Below are 18,145 nucleotides of genomic sequence, written 5' to 3'. Positions count from 1 at the left end.
CTCTCACTTGCTCGTGAAACGAGACGGGCAGGAGAGCTCCAGGTTCGAACCTGTAATAAAGATCCTTGCTGCTTAGCTTTGACTCTGGACTCTGGTGGTCTTCTTCGGGGAATAAACGGTCTGGGCATAACAAATGGGGGCTCGTCCGGGATTTCCCCCAAGCCCACCAGACCCCCAAGTCAACGGATCTTAATCTGTAGGTAAGCCGGCTTTGTCACTGTCTCTGTCTTTGTCTCTGTCTGTCTCCCTGAAATTTCGCGAAATCCGTAATCTGTAATCTGTATTGGTCTGTTCTGTAAGTGGCACGGTCTTGGCGGACGCGCTAGAAGACAGCCACTCGGGACTGGTGGGAGACGTTCCCCAGTGCCCATCTGGGGGCCTCCATCCTTGGTTGCCCCGTCTGACTCAGGTCGGAAGTCCGACACGCGCTCGCAAATGCTCATCGTTATTACTGTCTGTCCGTTATTGTTAAGTGTTAAGTGTAAGCCCAAAACGGAACATAAAACCTTTTCTTCCCCCTCCAGGACTGGACCTGTCGGATACTCCCCTCTGCTTCACACTCATTTTCGTCCCCCCTTCTCTTTGTAGGAGCAGTCCAAAGATGGGCAACAACCAGAGCACGCCGCTCTCACTCCTTGTTACCAATTTTAAGGATGTGAAGGCTCGGGGGCGTAACTTAAGCGTAGAACTAAAGAAGGGAAAGCTAGTTACTTTCTGCCGTTCGGAGTGGCCCTCTTTCGGCGTAGGGTGGCCCTCTGAAGGAACTTTCTGTCTCTCTATTATTACTAAGGTAAAAACTAAGATTTTCCTGCCAGGGCAGTCAGGACATCCTGATCAAATTCCTTATATTCTAGTGTGGCAGGATCTTGTGGAAAACCCACCACCCTGGATAACTCCATTCATCCTTGAGCCCTGCAAAGTCCTAGTAACGCGACCTACAAGACAAAAGACTCCCTCTGCTCCCTCGGCCCCTGTGCTGCCGGACAGCCAGGACCCCCTAACGTTAGAACCCACATTTCCCCCACCATATCAGCACCTTATCCCGCAGGACCCAGTCCCCCAGGGTGGTGCTTCCGTAGAGGGAAACCGAGAAGCGGAAGCAGCCGAGAGTGAAAGTAACCTGGGGGGGCCGGCCGGCCGAACACGAGGCCGCGTACAGCGGGACCAAGCTTCCCGACTCCCTGACTCCACTGTAGCCCTGCCTCTCAGAGAAATAGGATCGCTTGATGATACCGGGCTCTCCCGTCTCATGTATTGGCCTTTTTCCACCAGTGATTTATACAATTGGAAGTCCCAAAATGCTCGGTTCTCAGATAATCCCAAAGATCTAACCTCGTTGTTAGACAGTGTCATGTTTACTCACCAGCCGACCTGGGATGACTGTCAACAGCTCCTCCGAATCCTGTTCACAACGGAGGAGCGGGAAAGAATCCAAGTTGAGGCCAGAAAACTGGTTCCAGGAGATGACGGCCAGCCAACTGCAAATCCTGACCTCATTAATGCGGCTTTCCCTTTGACCCGGCCCAGATGGGACTACAACACGGCAGAAGGTAGGGGACGACTGCTCATTTATCGCCAGACTCTAATGGCGGGTCTCCGGGCTGCAGCTCGCAAGCCCACCAATTTGGCTAAAGTATATTCTGTGTTACAAGGTAAGACAGAAAGCCCCGCTGTGTATTTAGAGAGATTAATGGAAGCCTTCAGACAGTTTACCCCTATGGACCCGGAAGCACCGGAAAATCAGGCAGCGGTAGTAATGTCCTTTGTAAACCAGGCAACACCAGATATTAAAAGAAAACTCCAGAAATTAGAAGGTTTAGAGGGAAAGCAGATTCAGGACCTCCTTCAGATGGCCCAGCGAGTTTATAATAATAGGGATACTCCAGAAGAAAAACAGTTCAAGGCAACCAAAGAAATGACCAAAGTCTTAGTAGCAGCTTTCCCCCAGGCAGGAAATGACCAAAACAGAAAGCAGAAAAAGCAAGGCCCTAGGCAAGGATTAGAAAAAGATCAGTGTGCTTATTGCAAGGAACGTGGCCACTGGATTAAAGACTGCCCAAAGAAACGGAGACCAGCTAACCCTACCTCCGTACTCATTACCCAGGACTCTGACTAGGGAGGACGGGGTTCGGACCCCCTCCCCGAACCCAGGGTAACTTTGCAAGTGGAGGGGTCCCCAGTTCGCTTCTTGGTCGATACTAGGGCGGAACGCTCAGTCCTAACCAAACCAATTGGAAAAATGTCTAAGAAAACATCCTGGGTGCACGGGGCCACAGGCATCAAAAAAATACCCCTGGACAACCCAGAGGACTGTAGACTTAGGAACGGGAAAAGTCTCCCATTCCTTCCTAGTCATCCCAGAGAGCCCCTGCCCTCTACTAGGGAGGGACTTGCTGACAAAGATGGGGGCCCAAATCCACTTTGAGCCAGAAGGGCCCAAGATAACTGATTCCCAAAACAGGCCAATATCTATCCTGACTGTCACCTTAGAAGATGAGTACCGACTCCATCAAGAGCAAAAGCCCCCCGATCAGGGAATTGACTCTTGGCTCCAGCGTTTCCCTGAAGCGTGGGCAGAAACTGGGGACTTGGGGCTAGCTAAACATCGACCTGCCATATTTGTGGAAGTTAAGCCAGGGACGGACCCCGTTCGGGTTCGGCAATATCCTATGCCCCTGGAGGCAAGAGAAGGAATTACGCCCCATATCCGCCGACTCCTAGACCAGGGAGTCCTACGGGCTTGCCACTCATCCTGGAATACTCCACTGTTACCTGTTCGTAAACCCAACAGTACGGACTACAGGCCAGTACAGGATTTAAGAGAAGTTAATAAAAGGGTCATGGACATACATCCCACTGTGCCCAATCCATACACCCTTCTGAGTGCCTTACATCCCAAAAAACAGTGGTATACCGTTCTTGATCTAAAAGACGCTTTCTTCAGCCTTCCTCTGGCTCCCAAAAGTCAAGAACTCTTTGCATTTCAATGGACGGATCCTGAGAGGGGCATCAACGGTCAGCTAACATGGACCAGACTGCCACAAGGGTTCAAGAACTCGCCAACTCTGTTCGATGAAGCCCTTCATGAAGATCTGGGTGAGTACCGGCGGCAACACCCTGAAATAACTCTTTTGCAATATGTTGATGATCTCTTAATAGCGGCCAGGTCCCCGGAAACTTGTGTTCGAGGGACTGAGGACCTCCTGAAGACTCTGGGGGAGCTAGGCTACCGAGCCTCAGCAACAAAGCTCAGATCTGCAAGTCGGAGGTAACTTATCTGGGGTACCTATTAAAAGGGGGGCAACGCTGGCTAACCAAAGCCCGAAAGGAAACAGTCCTACGCATCCCTAGACCCCAGTCAACACGGCAAGTGAGAGAATTCCTGGGGTCGGCAGGGTTCTGTAGGTTATGGATACCCGGACTTGCTGAGTTAGCCAAGCCCCTATACCAGGCAACAAAGGAACGGCAGTCCTTCAATTGGACGGAAGAGGCTGAGCTGGCCTTTCAGCAAATCAAAACTGCCTTGTTATCAGCCCCCGCGCTGGGGCTCCCTGATGTCTCCAAACCCTTCCACTTATACGTGGATGAAAGTAAGGGTGTTGCAAAAGCCGTGTTAACACAGTACCTAGGCCCCTGGCAGAGGCCAGTTGCCTATTTGTCAAAAAAATTAGATTCAGTGGCTGCTGGCTGGCCACCCTGCCTCCGGATAATCGCGGCGACCGCCCTAATGGTCCGAGACGCTGATAAACTTATCATGGGGCAAGAGTTGCGCGTTATAACCCCGCATGCCATTGAAGGCGTCCTCCGGCAGCCGCCGGACCGATGGATAAGTAACGCCCGGCTCACCCACTATCAAGGACTGCTGTTAAACCCCCTCAGAATAACTTTTCTGCCCCCAACCTCTTTAAACCCTGCTTCACTGCTGCCAAATCCAGACTTGGACGCCCCGTCCCATGAGTGCACTGAGATACTGGCTCAGGTGCATGGGGTGCGGGAGGACCTGCAAGATCGTCCGCTCCCCGACACAGAACTCACCTGGTTCACTGATGGCAGCAGCTATGTCCACCAAGGCCAGCGGTATGCAGGAGCGGCTGTAACGTCAGAGACTGAGGTAATCTGGGCGGAACCCTTGCCTCCAGGGACATCGGCCCAAAGAGCCGAACTGATAGCCCTTACACAGGCCCTCACCCTAGGGGCAGAGAAAAAACTAACAGTATACACGGATAGCCGCTATGCTTTCGCTACTGTGCACATACATGGGGCCATCTACAGAGAAAGGGGACTATTAACAGCCGAAGGCAAAGAAATAAAAAACAAGCAAGAAATCCTAGCTCTATTAACTGCTTTGTGGAAACCAAAGAAATTGGCTATTGTACATTGCCCTGGGCATCAGAAACCAACTACGCCAATTGCTCAAGGCAACTTCTTAGCCGACCAAACCGCAAGGAGCATAGCAAAAGCTCCCAGTCAGCTCCTCGCGCTCCAGCTCCCCGATCCTGGCCCGCGAAATTTGCCATGTTTTCCCGACTATACCGAACAGGATCGCGAATGGATGAACACGCTTCCACTAAAACAGGTTAAAAATGGGTGGTGGACTGATATAAATGACCAAACCATCCTACCAGAAAAATTAGGACGGCAGGTGTTGGAACACATCCACCGGACAACCCACCTGGGTGCCCGGCGAATGATGGACTTAATCAGGCACGCCAAGTTTAGAATCAGGCGCATAGCTGAACTGGCCAGCGATGTCACAACAAATTGCAAAGCCTGCCAACTAAACAACGCTTGCCCCCAAACCCAGACCACCACAGGAATTAGGTGTAGAGGAACTAGGCCTGGTATCTATTGGGAAATAGACTTTACTGAGATAAAGCCTGGAAAATATGGGTATCAGTACTTACTTGTCTTTGTAGATACTTTTTCAGGATGGACAGAAGCGTTCCCAACTAAGAGAGAAACTGCTCAGGTTGTAGCAAAGAAAATTTTGGAAGAAATCCTCCCCAGGTATGGCTTTCCCGTCCAAATAGGGTCAGACAATGGACCAGCCTTCGTTGCTAAGGTAAGTCAGGATTTGGCTTCCATTCTGGGGGCAAATTGGAAATTACATTGTGCTTATAGGCCCCAAAGCTCAGGACAGGTAGAAAGGATGAATCGGACTCTGAAGGAGACCTTAACTAAATTGACCATGGAGACTGGCGCTAATTGGGTAGTACTTCTCCCCTACGCTCTGTTCCGGGCCCGAAATACCCCTTACAGACTAGGCCTCACACCATATGAAATCATGTATGGCAGACCCCCACCCCTGGTCCCCAGTCTAAAAGATGACTTACTCAAACCTGAAACTGAAAATGTCTCTGAGCTCCTGTTCTCCTTACAAGCCTTACAGAAAATTCACCAGGAAATTTGGCCCAGACTACGAGAACTGTACGAGGCAGGACCTCCGCCGACGCCTCATCCGTTCCAGCCGGGAGACTGGGTCCTAGTCAAGCGCCACCGGCAAGAAACTCTTCAACCCAGGTGGAAAGGACCACTGCAAGTACTCCTGACTACTCCCACCGCTCTCAAAGTAGAAGGCATCGCTTCGTGGATCCACTACACACACGTCAAACCAGTGGACCCAACATCCGACCTTCTCGAGCCGTCTGGAGCACCGGTTACATGGACTGTAGACAAAGCTAAGAACAATCCCTTAAAGCTAACCCTGCGCCGTCATCCCCATAGCCGTAACCATGTCTAGCTTACCTATGCTTTTATGCCTTATGCATCTGACTCTCCTCACTGCTGCGCCGTCTAATCCCTATGTCTGGAGGTTCTGGCTCTATGAAAACAAAACTCACCCCGGGGAAACCCCCCAAGCGGGTAAACTGCTAGCTAGCACAGACTGCCCCCCCTCAGGGTGTAATACTATAGTTTACCTCAATTTCACTAGGTTCCAGATTGCCCAACCAGCAACACCCATGATCTGTTTTGAATATGATCAAACTGAATATAATTGTAAAAATTATTGGTGGCACCAGAGTGCAGGTTGCCCATATAGCTACTGTAAGACGCACTCTGTCCGATACTGGAGAGAACGACAAGGGTGGTATTTTTACAAAACTGAGTCTCCCGTCACTTACACTTGGATAATTAGAGACCCATGGGACTCTCGGTGGACAACCCCACAACATGGGGGAGTATATTACTCATCAACTAGTACCTGGCCCAGTAGCCATTTATATCTGTGGAGAAGTCTAGTCCAGATTCAACCCTTAATCCACACACAAATCCACAGGCAAGAAACCAAGTTATCACAAGACTTGCAGCCCTTCTCCTGGCTAACTCTATTACGGGAAGGGCTAGCATTCGCCAACCTCACTGGTTTAGGCGACCTGTCCTCTTGCTTTATGTGTGCAACCCTAGGAAGACCACCATTAACGGCTGTTCCTCTATCCTCCCCTCCCACAAACTATACAGGTTTTAACTCATCGATAGTCACGATACCCGATGTAGCCCTGTACCGTGACCCATACCAAGAGAAATACCCCTATTGTTATTCGGCATTTAGCAACAGCCTCTGCAACCAATCGGCTACATACCCTAATAGTCCCATATATGCTCCCCCTGGTGTGTTCTTCTGGTGTAATATGACTCTGTTAAAAACTCTGTCCAAAAGCATCTCTGACGGACAGTTGTGTATCCCTGTTACCCTAGTTCCCCGACTGACACTGCTAACCCCGGCAGAGTTCATAGGCTGGGCAGGGACCGCCCCAACTAAAACTGCGCGACATAGACGAGCAGTTTTTCTACCACTAATTGCCGGAATATCCTTAACCACCTCTGTCGTCGCAGCGGGGTTAGCAGGAGGGGCCCTACAACACTCCATGATAGAAAACGACAAGCTGTTACAACAATTCTCTGTTGCTATGGAAGACTCCGCCTATTCCCTAGCCTCCCTTCAGCGGCAGCTCACCTCCCTAGCACAGGTCACCCTTCAAAACCGCAGAGCCTTAGACTTACTCACGGCTGAGAAAGGAGGTACCTGTATGTTCCTCAAAGAAGAATGCTGTTTCTATATAAATGAGTCAGGGTTAGTTGAGGAAAGAGTCCAACGCCTACACGAACTAAGCTTAGAAATGAAAAAGCAACAATTCACTACAGCCGCTAACAATTGGTGGAGTTCTTCAATGTTCTCCCTTCTGGCACCCCTTTTAGGCCCCCTAATGTCTTTACTACTTCTATTCACTATAGGCCCCTGTGTGGTAAATAAAATTTTACAATTTGTCAGAGAAAGGTTTGATACCATCCAACTAATGGTCCTCCGTAGCCATCACCAGCCTCTCCTGCACCCAGAAAGTGAGGCTATATTATAAGACTCTGGAAATCCAAGATTGGACATCCAGTTACTTATGAGAAGGGAGAAATGAAAGGACACAAAGATAGATGTGTACCCGCCCCCCACCCGCTACACCCTTGTTCTGCTCTCTAATCTTTGCACGTACCAGAGGTTTCGTAAGTTCTGTAAGTACATCTTTCTCTTTCTGAGGCCAGGTCACAAGGAATGTTTAAGTAAGATAGCCAGGTCACAAGGTGTGTTTAAGCAAGATAGCCATAAACTGGTCGTGCAACCTGATGCAATATAATTAACTGCCTTTGTGTAAAACTGCTTTTCCGCCTCAAGGGTTGTACTGAAATATCAGAAATGGCGGGAACCAATCATAGTTTGCCAAATCGCTTTGTTCAAACTCCAGCCAATCATACCTCTAATTTGTATAATGATTCTATGCCTACTTTCCTTAGACTATATAACATTGTTCGGAGCTCAGTAGGGGAGCTCTCCTGCCCGTCTCGTTTCACGAGCAAGTGAGAGCTCCAGGTTTGAACCTGTAATAAAGATCCTTGCTGCTTAGCTTTGACTCTGGACTCTGGTGGTCTTCTTCGGGGAATAAACGGTCTGGGCATAACATTACATAGCAAGAACCCATCTCTACAAAAAATGGAAATAACTAAATAATTATCCAGGCTCCTGGGCTTGAGCGTCCTCCTGCCTCAATCTCCTGAGTAGCTGGGACTAGAGGCACCTGCCACCACCCCAGGCTAATTTCTAAATTAAATTAAATTAAATTAAAATTTTCTTTTTTTGAGACGGAGTTTTGCTCTTGTTGCCCAGGCTGGAGTGCAATGGCAAGATCTGGGCTCACTGAGACCTGTACCTCCCAGATTCAAGCGATTATCCTGCCTCATCCTCCCAAGTAGCTGGGATTACAGGTGTGTACCACCACGCTCAGCAAATTTTTTGTAGTTTTAGTAGAGACAGGGTTTCACCATGTTGGCCAAGCTGGTCTTCAACTCCTGACCTCAAGTGATCACCCGCCTCAGCCTCCCAAAGTGCTGGGATTACAAATAAGAGCCACTGCGCTCAGCCTTCATTTTTTAATTTAATTTTTGTAGATTCAGGGTCTGGCTCTGTCATGCAGGCTACAGTGCAATGATGCGATTGTGGTTCATTGCAGCCTTGACCTCCTGGGCTCAAGCCATCCTCCCTTCTTGGCCTCCCAAAGTGCTGGGATTACAGGTGTGAGCCACCGCGCCCAGTTCCATTGTCCATTTTTATCTTTGGTCTTTCATTGGCACATTCCTTGTCACAGTGTAACTATTCAATGAACACATTTGTGCAATGAATGAACTGGCTCTGAATCTGAATGTCTGCATCCAGCTGTCTCTGCACGGTGACATGGGGGATGGGGTGGGATCTAGAGTTACGGGCGTGTTTATTTATGAATGAGATACTTCTCTAGGACTGGATTTCCTTTCCCACTCACAGACTAAGCAATCATTTGTTAAATAAGTTTACACTTGGGGGTTGGGACAAGCTCCTTCATGAGTCAGTCAAAGTGACTGCTGTTTACAAACGAAGACGGTAAAGTGTTTTAGGGCTGCCTGAAAAGGAGAGCTTGTGTGTTTCCCAATGGAATGAATGAATAACAAGGATGGGGGATCTCCAAGAGCACACAGCCCCTGTCTACAAGAGCTGACCTCTCCTGGGTTTACAGTTTTGATTACCCATGGAGCAGGGCAAAATGCATCCCTCGTGATCTACTATGGGTGTGGAAATGGCACAAGTCCCCTAATTACTGTTGGCTCTGTAATCTGTGGGCTCCGGTGCACAGTGAAAATGCAAGTCCTGACGGGCGCCGTGGCTGGTGTCTGTAGTTCCAGCTACTCTGGAGGCTGAGGCAGGAGGATTGCTTGAGCTGGGAGTTCTGGGCTGCAGTGCACTCTGCCAACTGGGTGTCTTCACTAAGTTTGACATCAATATGGTGACCTCCTGGGTGCAGGGGACCATCAGGTTGCCTAAGGAGGGGTGAACCAGCCCAGGTTGGAAACGGAGCAAGTCAAAAGTCCTGTGCTGATCAGTAGTGGGACTGTGCCTGTGAATTGCCACTGTACTCCAGCCTGGGCAACATAGCAAGACCCCATCTCTAAAAAAAGAAAAGAAAAGAAAAAAGATATGCAAGTCCTCTTGTTCAAAGAATTTCCATGTGAGTGCCTCAGCAGATTAAATCAAGCGCGCAGGCTAAGTGCAGGACCCTGAAGACTAGAGGTCTCACACCCATGAAGCCTGCCCTGTTCACATCAGGTTTGTACAACACTGCCCAGTTCACCAATATGATGTCGTGTCTTTTAACCGTGGTAACAACTCTGTGAATTTTTTTTTTTTTTTTTTTTTTTTTGAGACGGAGTCTTGCTCTGTCGCCCAGGCTGGAGTGCAGTGGCCGGATTTCAGCTCACTGCAAGCTCCGCCTCCCGGGTTCACGCCATTCTCCTGCCTCAGCCTCCCGAGTAGCTGGGACTACAGGCGCCCGCCACCTCACCCAGCTAGTTTTTTTTTTTTGTAGTTTTTAGTAGAGACGGGGTTTCACCGTGTTAGCCAGGATGGTCTCGGTCTCCTGACCTTATGATCCGCCCGTCTCGGCCTCCCAAAGTGCTGGGATTACAGGCTTGAGCCACCGCGCCCAGCCCTCTGTGAAATATTATTATCCCCATGACGAAAAAGGGAGAGATATCCCAGGTCAAGCAGGGTGCGGTGGCTCAAGCCTATAATCTCAGCACTTTGGGAGGTTTGCTTGAAGCCAGGAGTTTAAGACCAGCCTAGGCAACAGCGTGAGACCCCTATTGTCAGGCATCTGAGCCCAAGCCAAGCCACTGCATCCCCTGTGACTTGCATGTATACGCCCAGATGGCCTGAAGTAACTGAAGAATCACAAAATAAGTGCAAATGCCCTGTCCCGCCTTAACTGATGACATTCCACCACAAAAGAAGTGAAAATGGCCGGTCCTTGCCTTAAGTGATGATATTATCTTGTGAAATTCCTTTTCCTGGCTCATCCTGGCTCAAAAAGCTCTCCCACTGAGCACCTTGTGACCCCCACTCCTGCCCACCAGAGAACAACCCCCCTTTGACTGTAATTTTCCTTTACCTACCCAAATCCTATAAAACGGCCTCATCCTTACCTCCCTTCGCTGACTCTCTTTTCAGACTCAGCCTGCCTGCACCCAGGTGAAATAAACAGCCATGTGGCTCACACAAAGCCTGTTGGTCTCTTCACACGGACGCGCATGACACCTATCTCTTTAATTTTTTTTTTTTTTTGAGGCAAAAAGTAAAAGGAGGAGGAGACAAAGCCAACACGTATAAAGGGCACATTATTATAAAATTGTTTAAAACCAGTGATAAAGAGAAGATGAAGATCATAAAGGCAGCCAGAAAAAAGAGACACAATATGTTCAGAGGAACAAAGATAAGATTGACATCAGACTTCTCTCTCTCTCTTTTTTTGAGATGGGGTCTTGCTATGTTGCCCAGGCTTGTCTTGTAATGCCCAGACCGTTTGTTCCCCAAAGAAGACCACCAGAGTCCAGTGTCAAAGCCAAGCGGCAAGGATCTTTACTACAAGTTCGAACTTGGTCCCTCCGTTTCACAGTATACAAGAGGGCCCCGAACAATGTGAGCGTTTGCTTTTTATAGCCCGAAAGTTGCAGGGGAACAAAGAAATTCTTCTGGCTCCCGCACTTTCAGTAACCTTGAACGGCTGTCTCCTTATCGGAGACTTTCCAGGTGGTGTTTGTACTGGGCTCAGGGAGTTTTGAGCCCGGGGCTGAGGAATGTGCCCAGCTCCTTTCATTCCCCCCTTCTTTTTAGGTATCTTTAGAGCCAATCTTGGGTCTTATAAATCTGATTCTGTTTCAGCGTTTACAGGTTGGTCTTGGGCTCTGAGGACCATGAGTTGTACGGTGTCAAATCTCACCTTAACAAATTGTAAAATTCTGTTAACAACACAAGGTCCTACGGTAAGCAGAAATAGTAGACTTAGCAGGGGTCCAAGGAAGGGGGCTAACAGAGAACACGTAGAGGAATTTCACCATTGGTCTGCAGCTGAAGCAAACTGCCGTGTTTTTACTTCAGTGCTTAACTTGCGTAACTGTTGGACCCGGTCCTCTACAAGTCCTGATTCATTTATGTAGAAACAACAGTCTTCTTTTAGAAATATATATGTACCACCTTTTTCTGCAGTGAGTAGGTCTAGGGCCCTCCGGTTCTGCAAGGTTACCTGAGCTAGGGACGTGAGCTGTCGCTGAAGGGAGGCAAGGGACTCAGCCGACTCCTCCATAGCAACGGCAAATTGTTGGTACAACTTGTTACTTTCTATGAGGGTGTGACCTAGGGCTCCCCCCGCCAGTCTGGCCGCAATGAAGGATGCGGTGAGGGAGATTCCTGCAATGAGGGGGAGAAATATGGCTTGTGCAGGTCTCGGTCTAGGGTCTGGGTGAATGACAGCACTAGTCCAGTTACCGGTATACCTTAGGAACTTGCCGGCAGTTAGTAGAGTCAACTGGGGAACTAATGTGACAGGGAGACACAGTAGGTTAACAGAGGGACTAGGTAGGTTTTTAGATATAAGGTTCCATTACACCAGAAGAATATGCCTGATGGAGCCCTTAAGGTGATATTAGGGGGCGTTGCAGTGATGCTATAGAGGCTGGAATTGGTTTCTGAGAAACAGTAGGGAAACTTCTCCTGACTGGGGTTTAGGTATAGGGGCACGTTTAGGATAGGAGCATATGAGAGGTTTCGGAGGTTGTTAGCTTGGGCAAAGGTAGAGGATCCCCATGACAGAGGGACAGCGGTTAGTGGTGGACGTCCTAGAGTGGCACACAGAAAGCAGCCAGACAGGCTGTGAAGTCCTATAAGGTTAGCAAGTTCTAGTCCTTCTTGTAATAACTTTAACCAGGAGAAAGGACGTAAGTCTTGTGTTAGTCTGTTTTCCTGTCGTTGGATATTCCCGTGGACCAGGGGCAGTACTTGCACTAGGCCTCGCCACAGATAGAGGTGACTGCTAGGCCATGTGGAGGAGGGGGAGTAGTATACAGCCCCATGTTGAGGCGTGGTCCAGCGGGAGTTCCAGGGGTCTCTAACTATCCATGTATATGAAAAGTCTCTATCCCGTCTGCGATGGAAGGGCCACTTAGGGTCTAACTGTTTTCTCTCTCCCCAATAACGGGGTCTATGGATGTTACAATAGTTATAAGGACAGCCGGCATTTTGGTGCCACCAATAGTGTTTACAATTGTATTTAGTCTGATCAAACTCAAAGCATATTATTAGTGTCAAGGTTTGGCTATTTGGAAACCAGTAAAATTTAGTAGAATTGGGCTGTTGTACCCTGAGGAGGGGCAATCAGCACTGGCCAATAATTTCCCGGGTTTATGAGGTTGCCCAGGGGGGGTTCGGTTTTCATAAAGCCAGAATCTCCAGACAAAGGGATTAAGAGCTGGTTTTGTGATTTCTCCAGCAGCCACTAGGGTGACTAACGTTAGGGTTAGACCACCTAACTGTATGTTTGCAGTGAGCTATGCTGCCGGCGCAGGGTGAGTTTTAAGGGGTTGTTTCTAGCTCTGTCCACAGTCCACGTGTCTGGTGCTTCAGCCGCCGCCGTGATTGGTCCCAGGAGGTCAGAGGTTGGGTCCACCGGCTTGACGTGGGTGTAGTGGATCCACGACGCGATGCCTTCTACCTTTAGGGCGGTGGGTGTGGTTAGGAGTACCTGGAGTGGTCCTTTCCACCTGGGTTCTAGGGTCTCTTATCGGTGTCGCTTGACCAGGACCCAGTCTCCTGGCTGGTATGGATGGGGTGTTGGCGGGGGACCGGTCTCATATAGTTCTTTCAGCTTGGGCCAGATTTCTTGATGAATTTTCTGCAAGGCTTGTAGGGAAAATAAGAGTTCAGAGACATTTTCTGTTTCAGACTTGAGCAGATTATCTTTTAGGCTGGGAACTAAGGGTGGGGGTCTGCCATACATAATTTTATAAGGGGTAAGGCCTAGTCTGTAAGGGGTATTATGGGCCCAGAACAGAGCGTAGGGGAGAAGGACCACCTAATTAGCGCCAGTCTCCATAGTTAATTTAGTTAAGGTCTCTTTTAAGGTCAGATTCATTTTCTCTACCTGTCTTGAACTCTGGGGCCTGTAAGCGCAATGTAGTTTCCAATTTGTCCCAAGGATGGAAGTCAAATCCTGACTTACCTTAGCGACAAAGGCCGGCCCATTATCTGACCTTATCTGGATGGGAAAGACATACCTGGGGAGGATATCTTCCAGGATTTTCTTTGCTACAACCTGAGCAGTTTCTTTCTTGGTGGGGAATGTTTCAGTCTACCCTGAAAAAGTATCTACAAAGACAAGTAAGTACCGATACCTGTATTTTCCTGGCTTTATTTCAGTAAAATCTACTTCCCAGTAGATACCGGGCCTGGTTCCCCTGAGCCTTGTTCCCGATGCAGCCTGGGATTGGGGGTAGGCGTTGTTAAGCTGGCAGACTCTGCAACTTGTCACAATGTTGCTGGCCGTCTCGGCTGTATGCCTGAATTTGAGCTTAGAGCGTCTGATCAGGTCTATCATCTGCCGAGCACCTAGGTGGGTGGTTCGGTGGATGTGTTCTAACACTTGTTGTCCTAATTTTTCTGGTAGGATGGTTTGGTCATTAGTATCAGTCCACCACCTATTCTGGATCTGTTTCAGGGGAAGCTTGTCAATCCACTGGAGATCTTGTTCTGAATAATCAGGGAAATATGGCAAGTCCCAGGGGCCCGGGTCAGGGAGCTGGAGTGCAAGGAGTTGGCTGGGAGCCTTCACCACCTTTCTTGCAGTTTGGTCCGCTAGAAAGTTGCCTTGAGCAGTTGGAGTAGTTAGTTTCTGATGCCCCGGGCAATGCACAATGGCTAACTTTTCTGGCCTCCATAAAAGGCCAACAGCCCGGCTGTTAGCAGGGCTAGGATTTCTTGCTTGTTTTTTATCTCTTTTTCTTTAGCTGTCAGTAACCCCCGCTCCCTGTAAATGGCCTCATGTATATGTGCCGTTGCAAAAGCATATCGGCTGTCTGTATATACCGTCAGCTTTTTTCCCGTCCCTAAGGTAAGAGCTTGGGTGAGCGCTATCAGTTCGGCCTTCTGGGCCGATGTCCCCGGGGGCAGGGGTTCTGCCCAGATTACCTCAGTCTCTGAAGTTACTGCTGCTCCAGCGTACCTCTGGCCCTGATGTATGAAGCTGCTCCCATCAGTGAACCAGACGAGGTCGGCGTCAGGAAGTGGGCAGTCTTGCAGGTCTTCTCGAACTCCATGCACCTGAGCTAGTATCTCGGTGCAGTCGTGGAGTGGGGCGTCCAGGTCTGGGTTGGGCAGCAGCGAGGCAGGGTTTAAGGTCGTTGGGGGCAGGAAAGTTATCCCAGGTCTTCATGGAGGGCTCCATTGAACAGGGTAGGAGAGTTTTTTAATCTTTGTGGCAGTCTGGTCCATGTTAGTTGGCCACTTATGCCCTTATCAGGGTCATTCCACTCGCAGGCGAAGAGCTTTTGGCTCTGAGCAGCTAAAGGCAAACTGAAGAAAGCATCTTTTAAATCTAAAACAGTGTACCATTGATGTTTAGGGTTTAGGGTACTCAGGAGGGTATATGGGTTAGGCACAGTTGGATGTATGTTTACAATCCTCTTATTGATTTTTTTTAAGTCTTGTACAGGTCTGTATTCTCCACTATTAGGTTTTTGTACCGGCAACAATGGAGTATTCCAGGGTGAGTGACATGAGCGAAGGACCCCTTTGTCAAGGAGCCGGCGGATATGCGGGGCAATTCCTTTCTTGGCCTCTAGGGGCATCGGGTATTGGCATACCCGCACGGGGTCTGCCCCAGGTTTAAGTTCAACAAATAAGGCAGGACAGTGTTTTGCTAGTCCTAAGCCCCCGTTTCCGCCCAAGCTTCTGGATATTGCTGGAGCCAGGTTGCTATGTCCTGGTCAGGGGCCGTTTGCTCCTGGTGGAGCTGGTACTCATCTTCTAGGGTTATAGTCAGGACGGACTCGGGTTGATTGTGGGAGTTGGTCACGATGGGCCCCTCAGGGAGGAAATGGATCTGTGCTCCCATTTTAGTTAGCAGGTCTCTCCCTAATAGGGGACAGGGGCTTTCAGGGATGACAGGGGCTTTCAAGAATGGGTTACATTCTTGGCTCCGAGGTTTACTGTTCTTTGTGTTGTCCATGGGTATTTCTTAACTCCTGTGGCCCCTTGTACCCACGAGGACTTGGAGGATAATTTCCCATTAGTTTTAACTAAGACTGAGTGCTGTGCTCCCGTATCGACCAAGAACTAGACCGGGGACCCCTCCATTTGCAAAGTTACCCTAGGTTCGGGGAGGGGATCCGAACCCCGTCTTTCCTAGTCTTCATCTTGAGTGACTAGTATGGGTGTAGACCTAGGGGGTCCCTGTCCTCGTTGTTTCTTTTTGGGGCAGTCTCTTACCCAGTGGCCAGCCTCCTTGCAGTAGGCACATTGGTCTTTTCTCAGATTATCATGCCTGGGGGGCCGCCTAGGTTGGGTGTACTCTGGCTGTAGATGCTCTTTCTGTACTACTGCTGCCAGGACCTTGGTCATTTTTTCAGTGGCCTTAAATTGCCTTTCTTCTGGAGTATCTCTGTTATTATAAACCCGCTGGGCTATCTGAAGGAGGTCCTGAATCCGCTTTCCTTCCAAGTCTTCTAATTTTTGGAGTTTTCTTTTAATATCTGGGGCTGCCTGATTTACGAAAGACATTACAACAGCTGCCTGACTTCCTGGAGCCTCTGGATCTATGGGGGTGTACTGTCTAAAAGCTTCCATTAATCTCTCTAAGTAGGTAGCTGGGCTCTCTGTCTTTCCCTGTAGAATAGAATATACTTTAGCCAAATTAGTGGGCTTGCGAGCAGCTGCCCAGAGACCTGCCATTAGAGTCTGGCGATAAAGGTGTAGCCATCCCCTACCTTCTGCCATGTTGTAGTCCCACGCCGGCCTGGTCAGAGGAAAGGTCGCATTTATGAGGTCAGGGTTGGCAGTCGGTTGACCGTCGTCCCCCGGGACCAGCTTTCTAGCTTCTACCTGTATTCTCTCTCGCTTTTCCGTGGTAAACAAGATTCGGAGGAGCTGCTGACAACCATCCCAAGTGGGCTGGTGGGTGAACATGACACTATCCAGTAAAGCCAGTAAATCTTTGGGGTTGTCTGAAAACCGAGCACTCTGAGTCTTCCAGTTATACAGATCACTGGTGGAGAATGGCCAGTACTGGAGCTTGGGGATTCCTGTGTTATCTGGGGGTCCTATTTCCCGAAGGGGTAAAGCCACCGTGGAGTCAGGCGGCTGGGGGGGGCGGGGGCTAGTCCGCGAAGTGCGCCCTGGCGTCCGCCCCACCGGCCCTTCAAAGTTACTTTCCCTTTCAGCGGGCTCGTGAGTGCCGGCCGCCTCCCCTCCGCCTGCTCCCTCTCGCGACTCAGCCCGGGGGGCGGGTCCGGGTGCGGCGGCCGCCTCCCGTCCGCCTGCTCTCTCCCTCTATCTGTCATCCCGTGTCCTCTCTCCTTTACACTCAGTCTCTTTCTCTTTCTGATTTCCCTCTCTGACTCTCCACGTCTGCCGTTTCCTCCCCTTTCTCTTTCCGATTTCCCTTCTCACTTTCTCCCTTTCTCCCTCTCCTGTCTCTTATGGTCTCTCTCTCACTCATTCTTACTTTCTGTGTCTCTTCCTGTAAAGGAATGTGGATTAGAATCCCTGTAAAGGAAATCTGATCTGACTTATTAATGATATCTAGTCGCAGGCGCGCTTCGGAATTCCGGGAACCGGGGCAATTCAGACCGCACGCGCGCGGCTGGGAACCGGGGTCAGAGACAGCTAGATCAGATGAGAGCCAGGGGACGTCTCCCACCGGCCTCCACTGGCTGTCCTATAGCGCGTCCGCCAGGACTGTGCCAGCTCCAGTTTCAGACCTCGCGAGTCACAGATTCAGATTTAGAACAGACACACAGACACAGACAGACAAACGGAGATGAGCCAGCTCACCTATCAGTAGATCGATCCTAGCAGATCCGTTGACCAGGGGTCTGGTGGGCTTGGGGAATCCCAGACTAGCCCCCAGATGTAATGCCCAGACCGTTTGTTCCCCAAAGAAGACCACCAGAGTCCAGTGTCAAAGCCAAGCGGCAAGGATCTTTACTACAAGTTCGAACTTGGTCCCTCCGTTTCACAGTATACAAGAGGGCCACGGACAATGCGAGCATTTGCTTTTTATAGCCCGAAAGTTGCAGGGGAACAAAGAAATTCTTTTGGCTCCCACGCTTTCAGTAACCTTGAACGGCTGTCTCCTTATCGGAGACTTTCCAGGTGGTGTTTGTACTGGGCTCAGGGAGTTTTGAGCCCGGGGCTGAGGAATGTGCCCAGCTCCTTTCAGTCTTAAACTCCTGGGCCCTGAGTAGCTGGGATTACAGGTGCACACCACCGCGCCCAGTGACATCAGACTTCAGATCAGAAACAATACAGGCCAGAAGGCAGAGGAGAAATTTTTTTTTAAAGAACTGCAAGAAAAACGAAGAAACTAACTATTGTGGATGGACACAAAGATTTTGTTTCTCTTCGCAATTGGAAATCACCTCAACGTCCGATGTGTGGGGATTTGTTAATTGACAGGCCATAAAAAATAAAAGGATAGTCTAGAAGTCTGTTTAATGATATTGAAAAATATCCACCATATATAGTAAAGTGAAACAGGCACTATGCTTAATGTATTTTGTAAATTGGAAAATATATATTTATAGA

General features: G+C 49.4%; 1 protein-coding gene and 1 long non-coding RNA gene across 2 annotated transcripts; one reads left to right on the top strand and one right to left on the bottom strand.

Moving 5' to 3' along the window:
- The first annotated feature begins 210 nt into the window (after positions 1-210).
- Positions 211-7,897, top strand: LOC144339696 (uncharacterized). Its single transcript, XM_077996131.1, has 2 exons — positions 211-1,550; positions 4,917-7,897. Exons 1-2 carry the CDS (start codon positions 602-604, stop codon positions 5,738-5,740), a joined length of 1,773 nt encoding a protein of 590 aa, XP_077852257.1. The 5' UTR covers positions 211-601; the 3' UTR covers positions 5,741-7,897.
- Positions 7,898-10,907: 3,010 nt separating this feature from the next.
- On the bottom strand, positions 10,908-16,706 carry LOC144339697 (uncharacterized). The gene is made up of 3 exons (XR_013415015.1): positions 16,327-16,706; positions 13,738-14,914; positions 10,908-13,246 (listed from the first exon to the last, which is right to left on the bottom strand). It is a non-coding gene; the product is annotated as an uncharacterized LOC144339697 (long non-coding RNA).
- Between the last annotated feature and the right edge of the window lie 1,439 nt (positions 16,707-18,145).

This window comes from Macaca mulatta, chromosome 3 (genome assembly GCF_049350105.2).
Source record: "Macaca mulatta isolate MMU2019108-1 chromosome 3, T2T-MMU8v2.0, whole genome shotgun sequence".
NCBI classification, from domain to species: domain Eukaryota; kingdom Metazoa; phylum Chordata; class Mammalia; order Primates; family Cercopithecidae; genus Macaca; species Macaca mulatta.
This window is presented reverse-complemented; position numbering and strand designations above follow the sequence as displayed.

Bases quoted from the DNA above. Each gene is read 5' to 3' on its own strand.
- LOC144339696 (XM_077996131.1), top strand. From the start codon at position 602: ATGGGCAACAACCAGAGCACGCCGCTCTCACTCCTTGTTACCAATTTT. The intron at 1,551-4,916 runs GTAGGGGACGAC...TTGTCTTTGTAG, and splicing joins GGACTACAACACGGCAGAAG to ATACTTTTTCAGGATGGACA.